The sequence below is a fragment of the Canis lupus genome, chromosome 27, assembly GCF_011100685.1.
Source record: "Canis lupus familiaris isolate Mischka breed German Shepherd chromosome 27, alternate assembly UU_Cfam_GSD_1.0, whole genome shotgun sequence".
Lineage (NCBI taxonomy): Eukaryota > Metazoa > Chordata > Mammalia > Carnivora > Canidae > Canis > Canis lupus.
Window position 1 is genome coordinate 8,784,158 of NC_049248.1, and position 17,537 is coordinate 8,801,694.

General features: G+C 42.3%; 1 protein-coding gene across 7 annotated transcripts in view; it reads left to right on the plus strand.

Moving 5' to 3' along the window:
* Positions 1 to 17,333, plus strand: part of SLC2A3 (solute carrier family 2 member 3) — a 92,190-nt gene extending 74,857 nt beyond the window's left edge. For 5 of the 7 annotated variants that reach the window (XM_038576696.1, XM_038576699.1, XM_038576698.1 and 2 more), the window contains exons 3-11: positions 5,794 to 5,886; positions 6,450 to 6,610; positions 8,918 to 9,158; positions 9,477 to 9,639; positions 9,930 to 10,117; positions 12,616 to 12,720; positions 13,067 to 13,168; positions 13,620 to 13,823; positions 14,801 to 15,317. In XM_038576696.1, coding sequence (XP_038432624.1) covers positions 5,794 to 5,886; positions 6,450 to 6,610; positions 8,918 to 9,158; positions 9,477 to 9,639; positions 9,930 to 10,117; positions 12,616 to 12,720; positions 13,067 to 13,168; positions 13,620 to 13,823; positions 14,801 to 15,022 — 1,479 coding nt within the window. In that variant the 3' untranslated portion in view covers positions 15,023 to 15,317. Of the gene's footprint in view, positions 1 to 3,955; positions 4,179 to 5,793; positions 5,887 to 6,449; positions 6,611 to 8,917; positions 9,159 to 9,476; positions 9,640 to 9,929; positions 10,118 to 12,615; positions 12,721 to 13,066; positions 13,169 to 13,619; positions 13,824 to 14,800 lie in introns of all 7 variants that reach the window. The other 2 variants (XM_038576701.1, XM_038576694.1) reach the window with 2 other exon arrangements.
* Positions 17,334 to 17,537: the final 204 nt, after the last annotated feature.

A 17,537-nucleotide genomic window follows, 5' to 3' on the forward strand; every position in this document is an offset into this window, starting at 1 on the left:
TCCATCGAAGAACATCTCACAGGAATCAAATGATACATGATACATGTTCCAGGACATTTACCTTGCTGCGCTTCCCTAGCATTGTAATCACCAGATTTCAGGAATGCTGTAGCTCCCGACTGACTGGAGCTGGTATTCTAGTAAGTGGGACCTACTTTCAAAGTAGGTCCTGAAGACCCCAGCCAACCAACCAATCTCCCCCAAACATACCAATATAAGGTTGTATTGAGCAACCTTTCTGTTGCCCAGGGGGAGGATTGCCTAATTTAGGTGTCCCTTGCTCTGGGGATAATAAGCCCAGCGTTGACTGATTTCTGGTCAGAAGTTTATTAGGTCCCTCTTACTCAAAAAGCATCTGACTCAATATGTTCAGCACGCTTTTAGATTCTTGAGATTCAGTTGAATTCTAGTTGTAACCTTTAAAAGTGTGTATAATGCTAAAAGTAGAGTGCTCTCTGTCCCACTTAACTTTTTTGAAGGTAATTTTTTCAAATTGAATTAGCCAGATGATGTTTCAGATCTCTCTCCCTTGTACCCTTCCTCCTTTTTCACCAAAAAAATATTCTCCAGAATTCACACGTCTAAAACTTAACCTTCAGTATTGTCTTTCTCCATCACGGTTTTAACACTAATTTAGGACACATACATTCTTTGCCTTTATAATTACATTTATTTCCTTAACCATTGGGCAAATAGTTACTGGGGCAAATCCTGATTACAAATTCTGATTACAAAAAAAAAAAAAAAAAAAGGGATCCCTGGGTGGCGCAGCGGTTTAGCGCCTGCCTTTGGCCCAGGGCACGATCCTGGAGACCCGGGATTGAATCCCACGTCGGGCTCCCGGTGCATGGAGCCTGCTTCTCTCTCTGCCTGTGTCTCTGCCTCTCTCTCTCTCTCTCTCTGTGTGACTATCATAAATAAATAAAAATTTAAAAAATTAAAAAAAACAAATTCTGATTACATTGGAGGCTGCTCTGAGTAAATGAACAGGCTCATACAGACCCGCTTTGTACTTTTACTCGTGCAATTTGCTCTTGCAAAACATTAAAGACTAATTATACTAAGTCTAGGGAGAGGGAGAAAGAAAAGATAAAGTGATTTATAGCCAAGAATGACCCTGTGAAACAAATAAATAGAAGCTAAGATAAAAAAGAACATAGAAGAGACCGGAGGAGAACAGGGCATCGAAGCTGCAAAGTCCAGCCATGAGCCTCACATGGCTATTGAGTACTTACATGTAGCTAATGCCACTGAGAAACTGAATTGCTGATTTTTATTAGTTTAGAATCAGAGCAATTTAAAATATTTTCCCATCAAATACAGCTTTGTTGTTACTTTAACTGTAGAAAATGGAGATGTGGGGATGCCTGGGTGGCTCAGTGGTTGAGCGTTTGCCTTTGGCCCAGGGCGTGATCCTGAGTCATGGGATCGAGTCCCACATCATGTTCCCTGCATGGAGCCTTCTTCTCCCTCTGCCTATGTCTCTGCCTCTCTCTCTCTCTCTCTCTGTGTGTGTGTGTCTCTCACTAGTAAATAAATAAAATCTTTAAAAAAAAAAAAAGAAAAGAAAATGGAAATGGAAATGCGTTATAAATGTGAAATAACACAGTGAATTTCAAAGACTTAGTAGGGGGAAAAAGGGAACTACCTTAGTAATAATTGTTATATTGATACTATACTGAAATGATATTATTTGGGCTATCATGGGTCAAATAAAGTCATTATTTAACCTCTTGTGTCTTTTAAATTTTTTAATATGGCTACTAGCAAATTTTTCATAACATAAGTAGCTTGGATTATATTTCTATTGGACCTCACTGCCTTACAGGATATTATTTGTCCTTTGGCTGCTAAATTCAGTTGCTGTGGTAACTTAAGGGGCCTCTAGGCTCAGTGTTTCCTGGAAGGACTGGAATGAGGTGGGGGAGGGGAAGTGTGACCTCAGGGAAGGTTTTCTTGGATGTCACGTTTCACTCATACTTGGTTCTCTCTGCTAACGATCAGATTTAGAAAATAGCCTCATTAAAAAAAAGAGAGAGACACACACAGAGACAACATAATCTGGTTTGTGTCTGGTTCAGTAGCATCAGTTTGAATTCTAGGCCCTGAACCAAAACCCAAAAGAAAATGCACACACACACACACACACACACACACACACCCCGTTTACCAACTAGAAAAATTGTGTCCAGTTACTGTGCTCTCTCTGCTCACCCTCTTCCCCCCATCCTGAAGGAATTGCTAGGCTACAGATTAACTGGCATTAGGAAATTGACCATTGATATCCATCCCTTCCCTCCGGAGCCCCAGCAAAGCCTTGATAACAATCTCTCACCCAAATCTGTTGTTAGAACCAAATTGTTTTCTTTGTTTACTCTTACACTGGAGCCTCCTCTCTCTGTCTCTCTCTCTCTCCTTTCATTATCTTTCATCTTCCTTTTTTCGAATTTTTCTTATCTCTTTTCCCCCACTCATCTCAGCCTGTAATTAATAAGAATCAATTGAGACTGTCCCTTTTTTATTCTGTAAGTGGAAGTGGTACAGGACTTTTGTCCCCTGCATGCCCTCAGTCCTTGGTTGGCAGCAAAGCAAAGTTTATTGAGCAAGAGTATAAAGCTCCCCGAGAGGGAGGGGGGCCCAGTTGGTTGCCCCTGGAGTTTCTAAGTTTAGGGGTTTTTATGAGCTCTTTTAAGCGAAACTTTCTTAAGTGATCAGAGTGTGCTGAGTCGTGCCAATCAGGGCTTTGGTCACGTATCTGTCTCCCTGTTTGGTTAATGTCTCTGTGCTGATGGTCTTTTTTTCCTGACATCTGGAGGCTTAGGTCTTAACTGCCCCTTGCCTGTGATACCAACAAATGCTTTGTGGTTAACTGTCTTATTTTATTTAGGAATTTTTGCAGAAGTCATTTCTGCAAAGGCTGAAAAGCAAACTGTTAGTGTGATCCTGCCTACGCTGCAGAACAAGATGTCAATGCTATTTTATTTCAGCTGTCCTGACTCCATATTTTCTTGCTGGGGACCCTGGCCCTAACTACTTAACTGTTCAACTAACTCCTAACAGAATAAGAAGAGAAATGCTATAAATTCCTTAAAAGCCACGACACTTTTTTGTCCTACATGCTGATGAAACCCGTTTCTTGGAGAGTACCTGACATGTAGTGTGCACTCAGCAAACACCTTTTTAACTGAATTTGGTAATTGTTCCATCTTCAGATGCTATAAACCTGAGCCTAGAGGCAAAATGTTGTAGAATCGGTAGGATTCAGAATAGGTGGTATGGTAAATGCCATATTAAGGAGTTTGGATTGTATCCCAAAAGCAGTTGATTCTCTCCTTCCTGCAGCCCAGGAGAGTTGGTCTGGCTCCCAGATATTCAGGTTTTCTTCCTCCCAGGAGAGAGTGTGCTAATCAGAGAACAAGGAGAGCCAAAAAGTGGCCCAGTTCTTTCCTTGCTAGCTTTTCTTCTCCAGACTGCCCTTCCTTCCCCTTCAAGATTGTAGACCTAGTCTATAATCAAAAGGCAGCTGATAAGTTCATGGCATTGTGAATCCTTCTGCTTACACACCTTCAAACAACCTTAACTTTCAGATAGCAGCACCCCGTTGACTCTACCTTGTGTAAATAGCATTTAGTCTCATCTCTATAGATTGACTTAATTCCCAGCAGATGGAGAACACAAATTAATTTGCCCTCCCACAGGCTTTTCTGGAGCATTTTGTCTGTGAAACTAAGATGCTATAGCAGCTATTAGAAGGGGGAAGGAGGACCAGTTTGAAAAAAAAAAAAAAAAGAAGAAGGGGGTAGGGTGAAGGATGTGGTTTTTAAAAGGGGGTGGGAGGAGGGAGGGAGTTGTTGCCTAGGGTGGGGGCAGAGTTTGAAGTCACCAAATTCCGAGAGGTCACGGGATCACTTGAGCCGGGTGTGGGGCGGGGCCGGGGGGCTTGTCTTCCTTGCAGGCGCCACCCTTTGCAGAGATTATAAATTAGTGCCTGGCGAGCTCTAACGGTGAGAGCGAGGAGGAGATGTGCTGCGGAGCTGGGGACCAGTAGAAAAACTTGCTGCCAAGAAGGACATTTTGGAGGTTTTGTTCACTGGAAGGCGGTGTCTCTGGGATCCCAACTCCCAGATCTTTATTGAAGATTGGAATAGAATTAAATTAGGGCCATGGGGACACAGAAGGTAAGAAGAACTAATAGAATTATCAGTTATTTTTTTGCTTGTTGGGGGTACACTCAAAAGGCAGGCCTTTATGGAGGTGCTGTGCTCCGTTTTAATCTAAGTCATCTAGCCATCTCAGGCCTGTTCGTTTCTTCTCCAGCCTGGGATGCCATGGTTCTGCCAGTTATCTTTGGATGTCCAAGCCTATTAAGGATTTATCCCAGTCCCATTCACCTCCCTGTCGCAGGGAAAGCCACCTGGAGAAGCTATGTGTTTTTCTCAGGGTTGTTACTGTTTTTAACATAATCACATGGTACTGAGGATGCGGGGATGAGATGCCTGAGTCTGCAGGCTGCTTAGCTGTGTTGATTCCAAGTATGGGTCTCTTGAGCCAGCAGGAAGATTCCTCTGGAAGCATTAAACCTTGAGAGGACCTGGGATTCGTTTGAGGGCATGGGTCAGTGTCCGGCCATCTGCTCTGTAACCTAGAGTCCTTGGATATTAAGGAGAGAGAATTCCAGTTATCTTTATTGTGGTTGTGATTGTGAGTGCACAATACATTAATGTGTTACTGTGTGTTATGGAAGCAGTATTTTTACAGGGAGAAAATCGTTGTCACCAGGGTGAACATCTCTTACTTCATTTGAAAATGAAGGAAGATAAGGGATGAAAAAACAGGGTGGAAAATGAAAAGGCCCTCAAGGATAGTAAATGATGATGAGGCCAGGCTGAAAGGAAGAAGAGGTCCTTACTGATGAGAAGTAGATTACACAGCTGTGTGCGGGCGGGGGTGCTTTGGTGCTTATACCTGGTGGCCTGGGGTGCAGGGTCAGCTTCGGATAACCAAAACTCCTGGCCACTCTGTCTAACCTAAAAGGAGGAGGGAGTTAAAGGTAAGGAAGGGTTGGGCAGGCGCCGCAGAAGATGTCCTCAGCCATAAAAATTGAGCTTATCTTGAACTGAAAATCTAACACTCACTTAAATTACTCCCAACAAGGTGAGAGATGACTCCCTCCTCCCCCCCACAGACTCCTGTGTGTTAGGTTGGGAGTGAACTTGTGTTCTCCCTTTGTGGGGTGGGGGTAGCGGTACAAAATGAAGTAAACAGGAAGAATTTCAAATGTGACCAGGATACCGTGGGTAGATTTTATAGATTACGTTATCCTGAGCAATAAGAACAGTGAAGACACCACCACCACTCTGGTCTTCAGTAGGATCCTGGGGTACAGGATAAGACAACACTGGATCTAGCTGTTTCCAAAATAGTCCATTTTTAGGAATCCCAGGGCTCTCTTTTCCTGCAGTTCTATGCTTGCTTTTACCTGGGGCAGTTTTTTTTTTTTTTTTTAATAGTTTCAAACAGATTAACCCAGTTGTTCTTAACTTTCTAGCCAAATTTTCTTGACACTTTTCCCAAGTGTACGTGGTTGTCTATATATCTCTGGATAAGTTCTTGAGGATAACCGGTTCTTTTGTGTTCCATTTATTACCTAAATTTCATTACGTTTTTGTTCTTTACATAGCACTCTTGGGCTAAGTGCTCCTAGTATATCTCCTTAATCGAGAAGAAACCATCATTATTCAAGAGCTTTAAGGAAAGTTTCTTCCCTTCTCCCTCTTCTGCCCCCCACCCCAGGTCACGGTGTCTCTGATCTTTGCCATCTCCATTGCTACAATAGGCTCTTTCCAGTTTGGCTATAATACCGGAGTCATCAATGCTCCTGAAATGGTGAGTGCCAGGCAACTAGAGTTAGAATTTGGAATTGGGAAATTATTCCTTTAAAGCGGGATTCAAAAAAAAAGTGGGGTTCAACAATGAAGAATTTCAGTAAAACTTGGTATCTAGCTTGGTGAAGGCGGGAGAGACAGAATAATATTGTTGGGGAAGGCTAACTGAATCATTAATCAAAGCAAAAAGCTCAGTTGCTCTCTATTACCTTGACTGGACTGTACCCATTCTTCCTCTCACCTTCTCATGGCACACTTCTTTTGTTATCCCTCAGGGGGGTTAGTTACAACGGGGGTGGGAGGGTCTTAGGGGAGGACTAGGGGTAGTCTACTGAACATCTGTGCTACTACCTATCTGGATTTTCAGGACAAATCAAAATTGTTCTTTTCAGAGCTACCATTAACCTCCAGTATGTTCTCTATCTCTTCCATCTGCATCCATTCACTTGATTCTCTGCTGTTAATCCGTAATGCTGTTTTCTTAGAGAAAGATCCCCCCCCCGATATTTGCCCCTTCTCTCATTCAACTGTAACAGTCTGCCCACCAATCATTTTAATTTGCAGATAATAAAGGACTTTCTCAATTACACCTTGGAAGAGAAATCGGAAAACCTTCCCACTGAAGTGTTACTCACTTCCCTCTGGTCCTTGTCTGTGGCCATCTTCTCTGTTGGTGGTATGATTGGCTCCTTCTCTGTTGGACTCTTTGTCAACCGCTTTGGCAGGTATTGACCAGAAACTGGGTAAGGAAGGGGGCTATACTGGTTGCATTGGGAACAGGTATTGAGAATTAGGATGGGGAGGCCATGATGCATTTGAATGAAAACATCCCCAATTCGAATTGAGGTAAACTAAGCCAACTGGCACTGAATAGGACTGCTTGAAGCTATGCTGCCCATTAAAGAGAGTCGCCTTTGCAGTCCAGCTGAAGCTAATTCAGTAGTCTCTAATAAAGTGCACTATGGAATTTCCCAGAAACGTACTTGATTTACAAGGTCAGGAGTTGTTTACTTTTCTTAAAAATTTTGGGATTTCATGCAAGTGTTTTCATTATTTTATAAAGCAGGATTGGGAGGAAACATTTTATAATCCTTGGCCTGTGGTAAATGTGGATAATGGCCAAATTACTGACATTTTTTTCCCCAAAAAAGAACATTGAATCTTCTCATTCCACACTGACTTAATAAAACATCGTAGAATATTTTCAGTTATAACTGGTGAAGAAATCATTGCAGTTGCTAATTAGATGTTCTGGAAACACAAGTAAAATTTAACTTTAAAAAAAAAATTAAAGCGGGCACCCCATGTGGCTCAGTGGTTTGGCGCCACCTTCAGCCCAGGGTGTGGTCCTGGAGACCAGGGATCGAGTCCCGCGTCGGGCTCCCTGCATGGAGCCTGCCTCTCCCTCTGCCTGTGTTTCTGCTTCTATCTCTGTGTTTCTCATGAATAAATAAGTAAAATCTTTAAAATAAACTAAAAGTAAATATAAATAAATAAATTAAAGCAACCCATTTTACTTGATAATGTTTGATGTTTGTTGTGTTTGCATTTTTAAGGCCACAATGTGGCTACTCAAGTCACTGAAATTTTATTTTTTTTAATTAATTAATTTTTTTTAAAAATTTTGTTTATTTATTCATGAGCGACACAGAGAGGCAGAAACACAGGCAGAGGGAGAAGCAGGCTCCAGGCAGGGAGCCCAACGTGAGTGAAGTGAAACTCCTCCCGGGACTGGGACTGGGACTGGGACTGGGACTGGGACTGGGACTGGGACTGGGATCACACCCTGAGCCAAAAGGCAGATGCTCAACCGGTGTCCCAAGTCATTGAAATTTTAATGTGCCTTTCCCATAACTCCCTGTGACTTTCTTCCTATTGTTATTTTATTAGCAAAAGAACCTAATAGAGGAAGTGGGGTCTCCCAGGAAAGGAATGCAGAGAAAGGTAAAAACAGAATGAGGGATGAAAATTTACCCTTTAACAGTAGGCTCTCTTTGGCTGCATATTTAGGATCTGCCTGGGAGCTTTTAAAAGTACCAGGGTTTCAGAACTCCCTGGATAATTCCAGCAGACCACCCAAGGGGAGAGTTGCTGAAGCTGCTGAAGCTCTAGTTTTTCCCAACATCTGCAGTAAATTTTCAGTGTTAATCTCTTACTTCCATTTTCGGTTAGCTGTTTCCATGGCTTTGCCTCCCACATTTAACACATAGATGCAGTAATTTGTTATTTTATACTGGCTATCAATACTAATTGAAAATGGCCTCCCCACAAGCTAGCCTGGAGCCAGGAAAGCTGTCCACTTTCTGCCCATAAAAAAAAAAAACTTTAGTCTGAAATCAGTCTTCATTAGTATGTTGGTGGCATCCAAGCAACTATATTATAATAAAATACAGTAAGAAGCATAAAAAGAGGGCAGCCTGGGTGGCTCAGCGGTTTAGCGCCACCTTTAGCCCAGGGCCTGATCCTGGAGACCCGGGATCGAGTCCCACGTCAGGCTCCCTGCGTGGAGCCTGCTTTTCCCTCTGCCTGTGTCTCTCATGAATAAATAAAATCTTTAAAAAAAAAGAAGAAGCATAAAAGGATCAGCACTGGTCCAGAAATTTCTCTTGAATGTGTTCAGGGACCAGCTGTATCAGGATTGCCCAGTACCAATGGTTCTCAAACCTTAGCTAGAATCCAATCACCCAGATGGCTTTTGGGAACAGATTGCTGGCCTCTGTCCCAGAGTCAGACTTAATGATTTAGTAAATTGGGATGGGGTGGGACAATTTTAATTTCTTGCAGATTTGAAGCTAATGCTGTTAGTTAGTGGACAACTTAAACAAGCTTTCTAGGTGAGTTTTATGCATACAGAGGTATAAAAACCATTGATCTTATCCCAGCCAGAGATGTTCTGATAATAGTAAGAGGAAAAGTTAGACTACAAGAGAAGATCTATGAACCTGGAGAAGGGTAGAGAGATAAGGAAAGGAGGAAAGAGATCAGGCCAGGCCTATTTTGCTAACTTCTCTTGTCTTCATTTAACCTTTCAGGCGCAATTCAATGCTTATGGTCAACCTCTTGGCTGTTGCTGGTGGCTGCCTTATGGGGTTCTGCAAAATAGCGCAGTCGGTTGAAATGCTGATCCTGGGCCGATTGATTATTGGCCTCTTCTGCGGCCTCTGCACAGGTTTTGTGCCCATGTACATTGGAGAGATCTCTCCCACTGCCCTACGGGGGGCCTTCGGCACTCTTAACCAGCTGGGCATCGTCATCGGGATCCTGGTAGCTCAGGTACTCTAGAACTCATGCTCTGAGTTTTAGTCATGGCTCATTAAATGAGTTAACATAGATAAGCTCAGGAATATCTGCATCTATTCAACTATATGTAAGTTTCAGGTACTTATTGTAGCTCACAGACAGCTAAAGAAGCAGGAAGGGTAGAGAAAGTAACTTTTTTCCTGCTGTAAAAAAAATGGATGATTTGCTGAAATGTGTTTTTTCTGACTTTTTTTTTTAAACCAACTTGTGGCTTATATATATATATATATATATATATATATATATATATAAAGAATGAGCTTTACAGTATCATATTGATCTGGTTTCTAGATCTTCGGTCTGAAAGTCATCATGGGAACTGAAGAGCTTTGGCCCCTGCTCTTGGGCTTCACCATCATTCCAGCTGTCCTGCAAAGCGCCGCCCTTCCATTTTGCCCCGAGAGCCCTAGATTTTTGCTCATTAACAGAAAGGAAGAGGAGAATGCTAAGGAGAGTGAGTATCCTTCACACTTTGACTGTAGGAATTTTAGGGTTGTGGTTTAGGGCATTGGATCTGTTTGGTCCTCTCCTTTCCTTGCCCCCTCAGAACCCAAATGGAGACTTCCCTGATTGCTCTTGAGTCAGAAACTTTCAACCCCTAAAGAGTGACATGAGAAGCAGGTTAAGGCACAGATGCTAATTGATGAGCCATATCCAGAGCTCATCTCTGTGGCTTTTGCCCAGCTGTATTAGAGGGGAAATGAAGATGGAATAGCACCTAATCTTTATCTTTTGTTTGACCAGTCCTCCAACGATTGTGGGGCACCCAGGATGTGAGTCAGGACATCCAGGAGATGAAAGATGAGAGTGCTAGGATGGCACAAGAAAAGCAAGTCACTGTGCTGGAGCTCTTCAGATCGCGCAGCTACCGGCAACCCATTATCATTTCCATCATGCTCCAACTCTCCCAGCAGCTCTCTGGAATCAATGCTGTGAGTAGCTACTCTGTGGCCAGCGGGGGTTGCCCACTGCACTTAACTCACTAGAGGGGCTGAGCACAGGCAATTGCTCACTTTGTTCCATCTACAGAGTCAGAGTCCCCCAGTGATGCTTGCCACACGCAGCCACTCCAAAAATGTTGATTACCCAATTTTAACTTAGTTTTAGTTTTGTTTGTTTGTTTGTTTGTTTGTTGTTTGTTTTTTTAATAAGATTTATTTTAGGGGCACCTGGGTGGCTCAGTCAGTTAATGATCTGCCTTCAGCTCAGGTCATGATCTCAGGGTCCTGGGATCAAGCCCCAAATCGGGTGCCCTGCTGAGTAGGGAACCTGCTTCTCCATCTCCCTCTGCCTGCCTTTCACCCTGCTCATATTTTCTCTCTCTAATAAATAAAATTGTAAAAAAGAAAAAGATTTAATTATTTTAGAGAGAGGGGCAGAGGGATAACGAACCTTGAGCAGACCCTGCACTAAGTGCGGAGTACGACATGGGGCTCAATCTCACAACCCTGAGATTACCACCTGAGCCAAAACCAAGAGCACTTAACCAACACTTAACCAACTGCACTATCCAAATACCCCTGTTTTTATTTGTTTACCATTTTTTAAGTTTATTTAAGTCCTCTCTGCACCCACCGTGGGGCTCAAACTCACAACCCCAAGATCAAGAGCCAGCCAGGTGCCCCTGTTTTTTTTTTGTTGTTTTTTTTTTTTTTTTAAAGATTTTATTTATTTATTCATAGACAGAGAGAGTGAGAGACAGGCAGAGGGAGAAGCAGGCTCCATGCAGGGAGCCCGACGTGGGACTCGATCCCAGGTCTCCAGGATCGCGCCCTGGGCTGAAGGCGGCGCTAAACCGCTGAGCCACCCAGGCTGCCCGGTGCCCCTGTTTTTATTTAAGATTCTATCTGCAGGGATCCCTGGGTGGCGCAGCGGTTTGGCGCCTGCCTTTGGCCCGGGGCGCGATCCTGGAGACCCGGGATCGAATCCCACATTGGGATCCCGGTGCATGGAGCCTGCTTCTCCCTCTGCCTATGTCTCTGCCTCTCTCTCTCTCTGTGTGACTATCATAAATAAATAAAAAAATTAAAAAAAAAAAAAAGATTCTATCTGCAGTATGTGTTTTCCATGTGGAAAAAAAAAAGAAAATAAATAATAAACGAAAAATTCATCACCTTTAGTCTCGGAACTTCTAAACATTTGTCCTTTCAAACTTTTTTCAGTATATAGGACATTACAAATGTGGGACTTGATCCCAGAACTTCAGGATTATACCCTGAGCCGAAGGGAGACTCAACCACTGAGCCACTCAGATGTCCAGAGTCTTATTTTAGAAAATACAAATATACATAGTTTCTATCCGAGGTTATATGTATTTGAAGAGTTGTTTCCTGAGAAGGTAAATCCCAGCGTAGACACATAAAAAGTCTGACAAATACAGCTATAGAGGCAAAAACACAGGATGAAATAATAAATTCCTGACCCAAACCTTAGGGACTGAACCTAGATGATCTAGATCCTGTTCCCTTGTTACTTTGAGGTTTGAGTCCAATATTTTGACATCTGTTTAACTATGGTAGCTATAGCAACTTTACATTTCAGCACACTGATCAGTAAATAATTAAAAATAATACATACTAAAGAGTAGTTTATTTAATAGTATATGTTAAAAGGATAGCTGGTATCATTTGCTAAAACACTTGGAAGGGACCTAGAGCTAGGGTTTCCAGCCCAAGTTCTGTTTCTAATTACATGAGCAGGCTGAGATTATTTCTCAATTTCTTCACTGTCAAATTAACATATTGGTGTGGGCTTATCACTGTTTTAGGGGTTAGGGGAATTGTCCATTGAGGAAGTGTAATTGAGGAACTTGCTGCTGGTTGGCTTTGTTGGAAGAGCACATAACTCTTGATCTCAGGATATGAGTTTGAGCCCCACATTGGGGGTAGAGATTACTAAAAACAAACCCAAAACTTTAAAATGTACCAAAAAAAGCTTAATTGAAAAAATTAATGGGACTAAAACCTTTATATCTAAGTTAATAAAATAGAGGTAAGGAAGAGACTTCATGAGCAGAAGGAATGAGCATAGAAGAAAAAATGGAAATGAGTAGCTAGAATTAAAAAGAACTAAAAACAAAGATACAGAAGATAATTTATTTGCAGAAAAGATACTGTAATTGAACCAAAAAAACCCGGAAAGGACTCCTTAACCTCCTGACACTTTTATTTTTCTTTTTTTTCTCTCTTTTTTTTAAGATTTTATTTATTCATGAGAGACAGAGAGAGAGAAAGGCAGAGATACAGGCAGAGGGAGAAGCAGGTTCCCTGCAGGAAGCTTGATGTGGCACTCCTGGGATCACGCCCTGGGCCAAAGGCAGATAACCAACTGCTGAGTCACCCTGGCATCCCAAGTTTATTTTTCTAAGGGTTCTCTTTTTTAACTGTTATGCACAACTGCAGTTTCAAAGTTGTCTTTTGTTTCCTATTAGGTGTTCTATTACTCAACAGGAATCTTCAAAGATGCAGGTGTTGAGGAGCCAATCTATGCCACCATTGGTGCAGGGGTGGTCAATACTATCTTCACTGTTGTCTCTGTAAGTTGGATGGTGTGATAGTTTGGGGTAGGGGGAGGGCCATTCTAACTGTGCCATGTTCAAGGATGGGTTTCAAGTCCTGCCATTTCCCTACTATCGTTTAAACCTTTGTGTTGTTTCATTTTGGGGGGGAAGAAGAGCTAGTGAATGATGGGTATAAGGAGTCTTCACTCTAAGCAAATATAAAAGGGATGAGAAAGAGGGAGGTATAAAAAGGATCCTGTAGGATGCTTTTAACTCGGAACTAAAAGGGGAAGTGTGATTTTAATAAGTATCCTGCTACTGGTAAGGCAGATTCAGGTAGAAGGGAAAGCTGAAATTTTATGTTCTGTTCTTATTCCTTTAGCTGTTTCTGGTGGAAAGGGCAGGGAGGAGAACTCTACATATGATTGGCCTTGGAGGGATGGCTGTTTGTTCCATCCTTATGACCATCTCGTTGTTATTAAAGGTGAGTGCTCTTTGAGTGAAGGAAAGGGAGGGATTACAGGTGATTCTGTGACACAGGTGGGAAGATGAGGGTGGAGATCCATAAAGTCACATGCCCAGAGTTTTAAGAAAAGTGAATCATCAGAGATGGGTAATTAAACTGCCGGAATTCTTATATCTAAATGACATATAGTTTGCAAAATACCTTATGTAATTTAATTCTTCAAGTCATCTCAAGGTAATTATTCCCATTTTATGAGTGATGAAATGATTTTTGTGCCAATTGACACAGATGGAACACAAGGCTAGGATTCAAAAACCCAGGGCTTTTGACTCTTAAGTCCAATTAACTCCATTGTAACCCAGGACAGAAGGGAGCTTTTCATTGTCAAGTCTTCTCCTCTGGGAGGCTAGATCCTATCCAGGCCGAGCTGTCTTTACTACTCACTTTCCTTTGTTCCTTCCTCATTTAGGATAACTATAATTGGATGAGCTTTGTTTGTATTGGGGCTATCTTGGTCTTCGTAGCCTTCTTTGAAATTGGCCCAGGCCCCATCCCCTGGTTTATTGTGGCCGAACTCTTCAGCCAGGGACCCCGCCCAGCTGCAATGGCAGTGGCTGGTTGTTCCAACTGGACCTCCAATTTTCTGGTTGGGCTGCTCTTTCCTTCTGCTGCAGTAAGTAAATTAAAACAAAACTAACCAAGACCATTTTGAAACCAGCTCACCTAAGCCAACAGGTTTAAAATCTGGTTACTAACACCACAGGACTAGGTGTCAAGTGTTTCATGTTTGGTGTTTTCTTTAAGATTTTATTTATTTTAGAGAGAGCATGAGATCAAATGTGGAGGTGGGGGTAGGGGGGGAGCAGAGAAAAAGGGAGAGAGAATTTCAAGCAGACACTGCATTGAACACAGCCTGACATGGGGCTCCATCTCACGACCCTGAGATCAGGACCTGAGCTGAAACCAAGAGTCACATAGATGCTCAACTGACTAAGCTACGCAGGCATCCCAGATATCAAATGTTTTAAACCAGATTTTCTTTCTTGTTCTCAATGACCTATAGAAAAAGGAATGGTTGTAAAAAAGGATTGAAGCAGGAAGGCAAAACTGGGAACTTTTTATTTTTTTAAAGGAAACTCTACCTATAACACGGGGCTCAAACTCAAGAGCTAGAAATCAAGAGTTGCATGTTCTGCTGACAGAGGGAGCCAAGTACCCCAAAACTGGGAACATTTATTTAATTTTTTAGAGGATTTTATTTATTTATTCATGAAAGACACAGAGAGAGACAGAGGCAGAGGGAGAAGCAGGCTCTATGCAGGGAGCCCAATATGGGACTCGATCCCCCAACTCCAGGATCACGCCCTGGGACAAAGGTGGGCACTAAACCACTGAGCAGCCCAGGCGTCCCAAAACTGGGAACTTTTGAAAGACCACTAGTCTGAGGTGATTACAAAGGCATAGTTCTGCCTAGATACAATGATCATGATAAGTCTCAAAGGATTCCAAACCAGCACTTAAAATCCACAATTTGGATTAGCTAGTGTTAATGACTTCATGACCTTAAAGGCTCATTGAGATGGGAAGGAGAGGAGTTGGGCAATGACCAGATCTTACACTGATACTCCTTTTTCTGTATCTTTTCACTAGTTCTACTTAGGAGCCTATGTATTTATCATTTTCACTGGCTTCCTCATCGTCTTCTTGGTCTTCACCTTCTTCAAAGTCCCTGAGACCCGTGGCAGGACTTTTGAGGAAATCACCCGAGCCTTCGAAGGGCAGGGGCAGGATGCCAACAGAGCGGAGAAGGGCCCCATTGTGGAGATGAACAGCATGCAGCCGGTGAAGGAGACCGAGACCGCCACTGTCTAAGCCATGCCTCCTTCCCGCCTCCCTCCCAACATGGAAAAACCACCTCTCCCGGATGAGGGAGAAATCGAATCAGGTTGTAACCCAGGACTGTTTCTGAATGCTGCTACTTGATTCCTTTCTCTTCCCCACACACTCCATGAGCACTCAGAAGAACCCAATGCTGGAGTTAGTTGTATCTTCAATGGTTTTGAAACGTTTCATTTCTTGGACATTCTCTTCTGTTTAGAAGAGACCAAGTGAACCTACCTTCATTTCAGGAGGAACTGGCCACTTGCCATATGACAACATTGTCAGCTCTTCCTACCTGGGGTTCTGGTAGGTCCTCACCAGGGCCAATAGGGGAATAAGAGTGAGGTGCAGCCCCGCCCCCCCCCCCCCCCCACACACACACACCAGACCTCCCAGGAAGCATATCTACATAAGTGTGGAGGGCTGAGAGGGATTAAATAGAAGCACCCTCCTCGCTTCCATACAGCTCTGCAGAGCAAATTAACTTGAGTTTTATTTATTTTATCTTCTGGTTTTATTGCATAAATATTTATTTTTTTAAGTGTAAAGTAATTTTACCAAATAATGCAAACATAAGGAAATTGAGGTTAGAGTTAGAGGGAGGTGCTTAAAGAGAGGTTTATAGGGTAGAAGATTTGATACGGGAGAGGTCAAGGTGCAATAAGGAGGGGAGATTCAGGGAGAAACAGAATGTGTTCTCAGACGGTGTGTGAAGTTTGCACGTTGCCTCTTAACCTTTCAGGTGGAAACTCTCAAGTTTAATTTCTCAGAAAAGTCATGTGCCTGTATTAAGCTACTGCTTACCTTTGGAATTTTTTTCTTTGTTTAAAATTACATGTAATATTACTTGAAATCTAGGGGTATTATTAAGATGGGCATTATAGTTCACAGTGGTTGATGGGTTCTAATTTTGGTTGGAGTCCAGAGAAGGAAGGGAAGGTTATTTCTAGAAATCCTTTCTCCTTGCACTGGACCAAATGACTTCCTACCCTTGTAGTGGACTCATTTTTTTGTGGGGGTTTGTTTTGTTTGTTTTAAAAATATTCCTAACACCCGCGTAGTAGGAGAACCTTCTAAATGAGCAACCCAAATAATGGTTCTTGATAGAGGTTCAGTATTTTCTCCATTTTGTTATTTAGGAGATTTTAGTTATTGATTGTTGTTTTGTTTTAAGCCATAGCTTTAAAAGAATTCAGAGGAGAATGTTCATAACTAACTTGGAATTTGTAACCTCAGCTCTGGGAGAGGATTTTTCCTGAACGACTATTATCTAATGGAAGTATGTTGTTGCTTTAGGGTCATGGCATGCTTGTTCTTCTGTTACCATATTTCCATAGTATTACGTACAAGTGCCCTTAGGGGCCCATACATTTGGGATGGTATGAGTAAATGTGCAGTGTAGCCCACACTTGAGAGTATGAATGTATACGCACTGTCACTTTGCTCTGGGTGGAAGTTGTTTATTGGTAACTTGTGTCCCCTATGCTCTATAGCCCCCTTTTGAATAGAATATGTTAAAACTCATCTCTATGTATATAAATAACACTGCCTCTGCTGGGTGGAATTTGCATCTATGGTTTTCTTCCAAATTGTAGAGTTCAGTCTCCCCTTTCCTTGTTGGAGAGTTGGGAGAGAACTCCTTAAATCTTGACATTGAGGGTGGAGGATTCACCTCCCTCTAGACCCAGATGGTGGGAATAGCAAAGAAAAGTGTGAGATCAGAACATTGTGGCCTCTTGGAAGAGAGTCGTGGAGAAGGGGCCTTTCTTTTAAGGGGATAAGAAACAAACTGAAGACTTCTAACTATGGAGCATTTTAAGAGTCCAATGAGTTGGAAGGATGGATGCTTGCCCCAGGTCATGGACACCTCCACAAATCATCTAGTTTCCCAGTATTTTTATAAATGGAGATTGGGCCCCATGACACTTTACTTGGTCTTCCTTCTTACATAGGTTTTTTGATTACCCTTTCTCTCCTTGGTGCTTATATACTTAAGACCCTTTAGCCAAACCCTTGCCAATGACAGTATTTCAGTCACTAGTTCTCACTGTTTCCTCTGATCATTGAGCCTTTGGAAAAAAAATCTCACAGAGCTTATATGTAATGGGGACTTGGTTGAACAGATGACTTCCTGTAACTGCACCTCTACTTTTGGCTTCTCAAAAACAGTGGGTTGGCAGTAATGCAGCGTGGAAGTTTTCCCATTTCTCAGTGACCAGATTGTGAATATTTCCAAATGGATTTTCTATTATTAATGTTACTGTGGTTTGTTTCGAAATAAAAATTCTGAATGTACATGTGACATCATGGGCTTGGTTTTTTGGAGGTTTTTTGGGTTTGTTTTGTTTGGGTTTTTTTTTTTTTAAGATTACTTATTTATTTATTCATAGAGACACAGAGAGAGAGAGAGGTAGAGACACAGGCAGAGGGAGAAGCAGGCACCATGCAGAGAGCCTGACTTGGGACTCGATCCAGGGTCTCCAGGATCACACCCTACGCTGTAGGC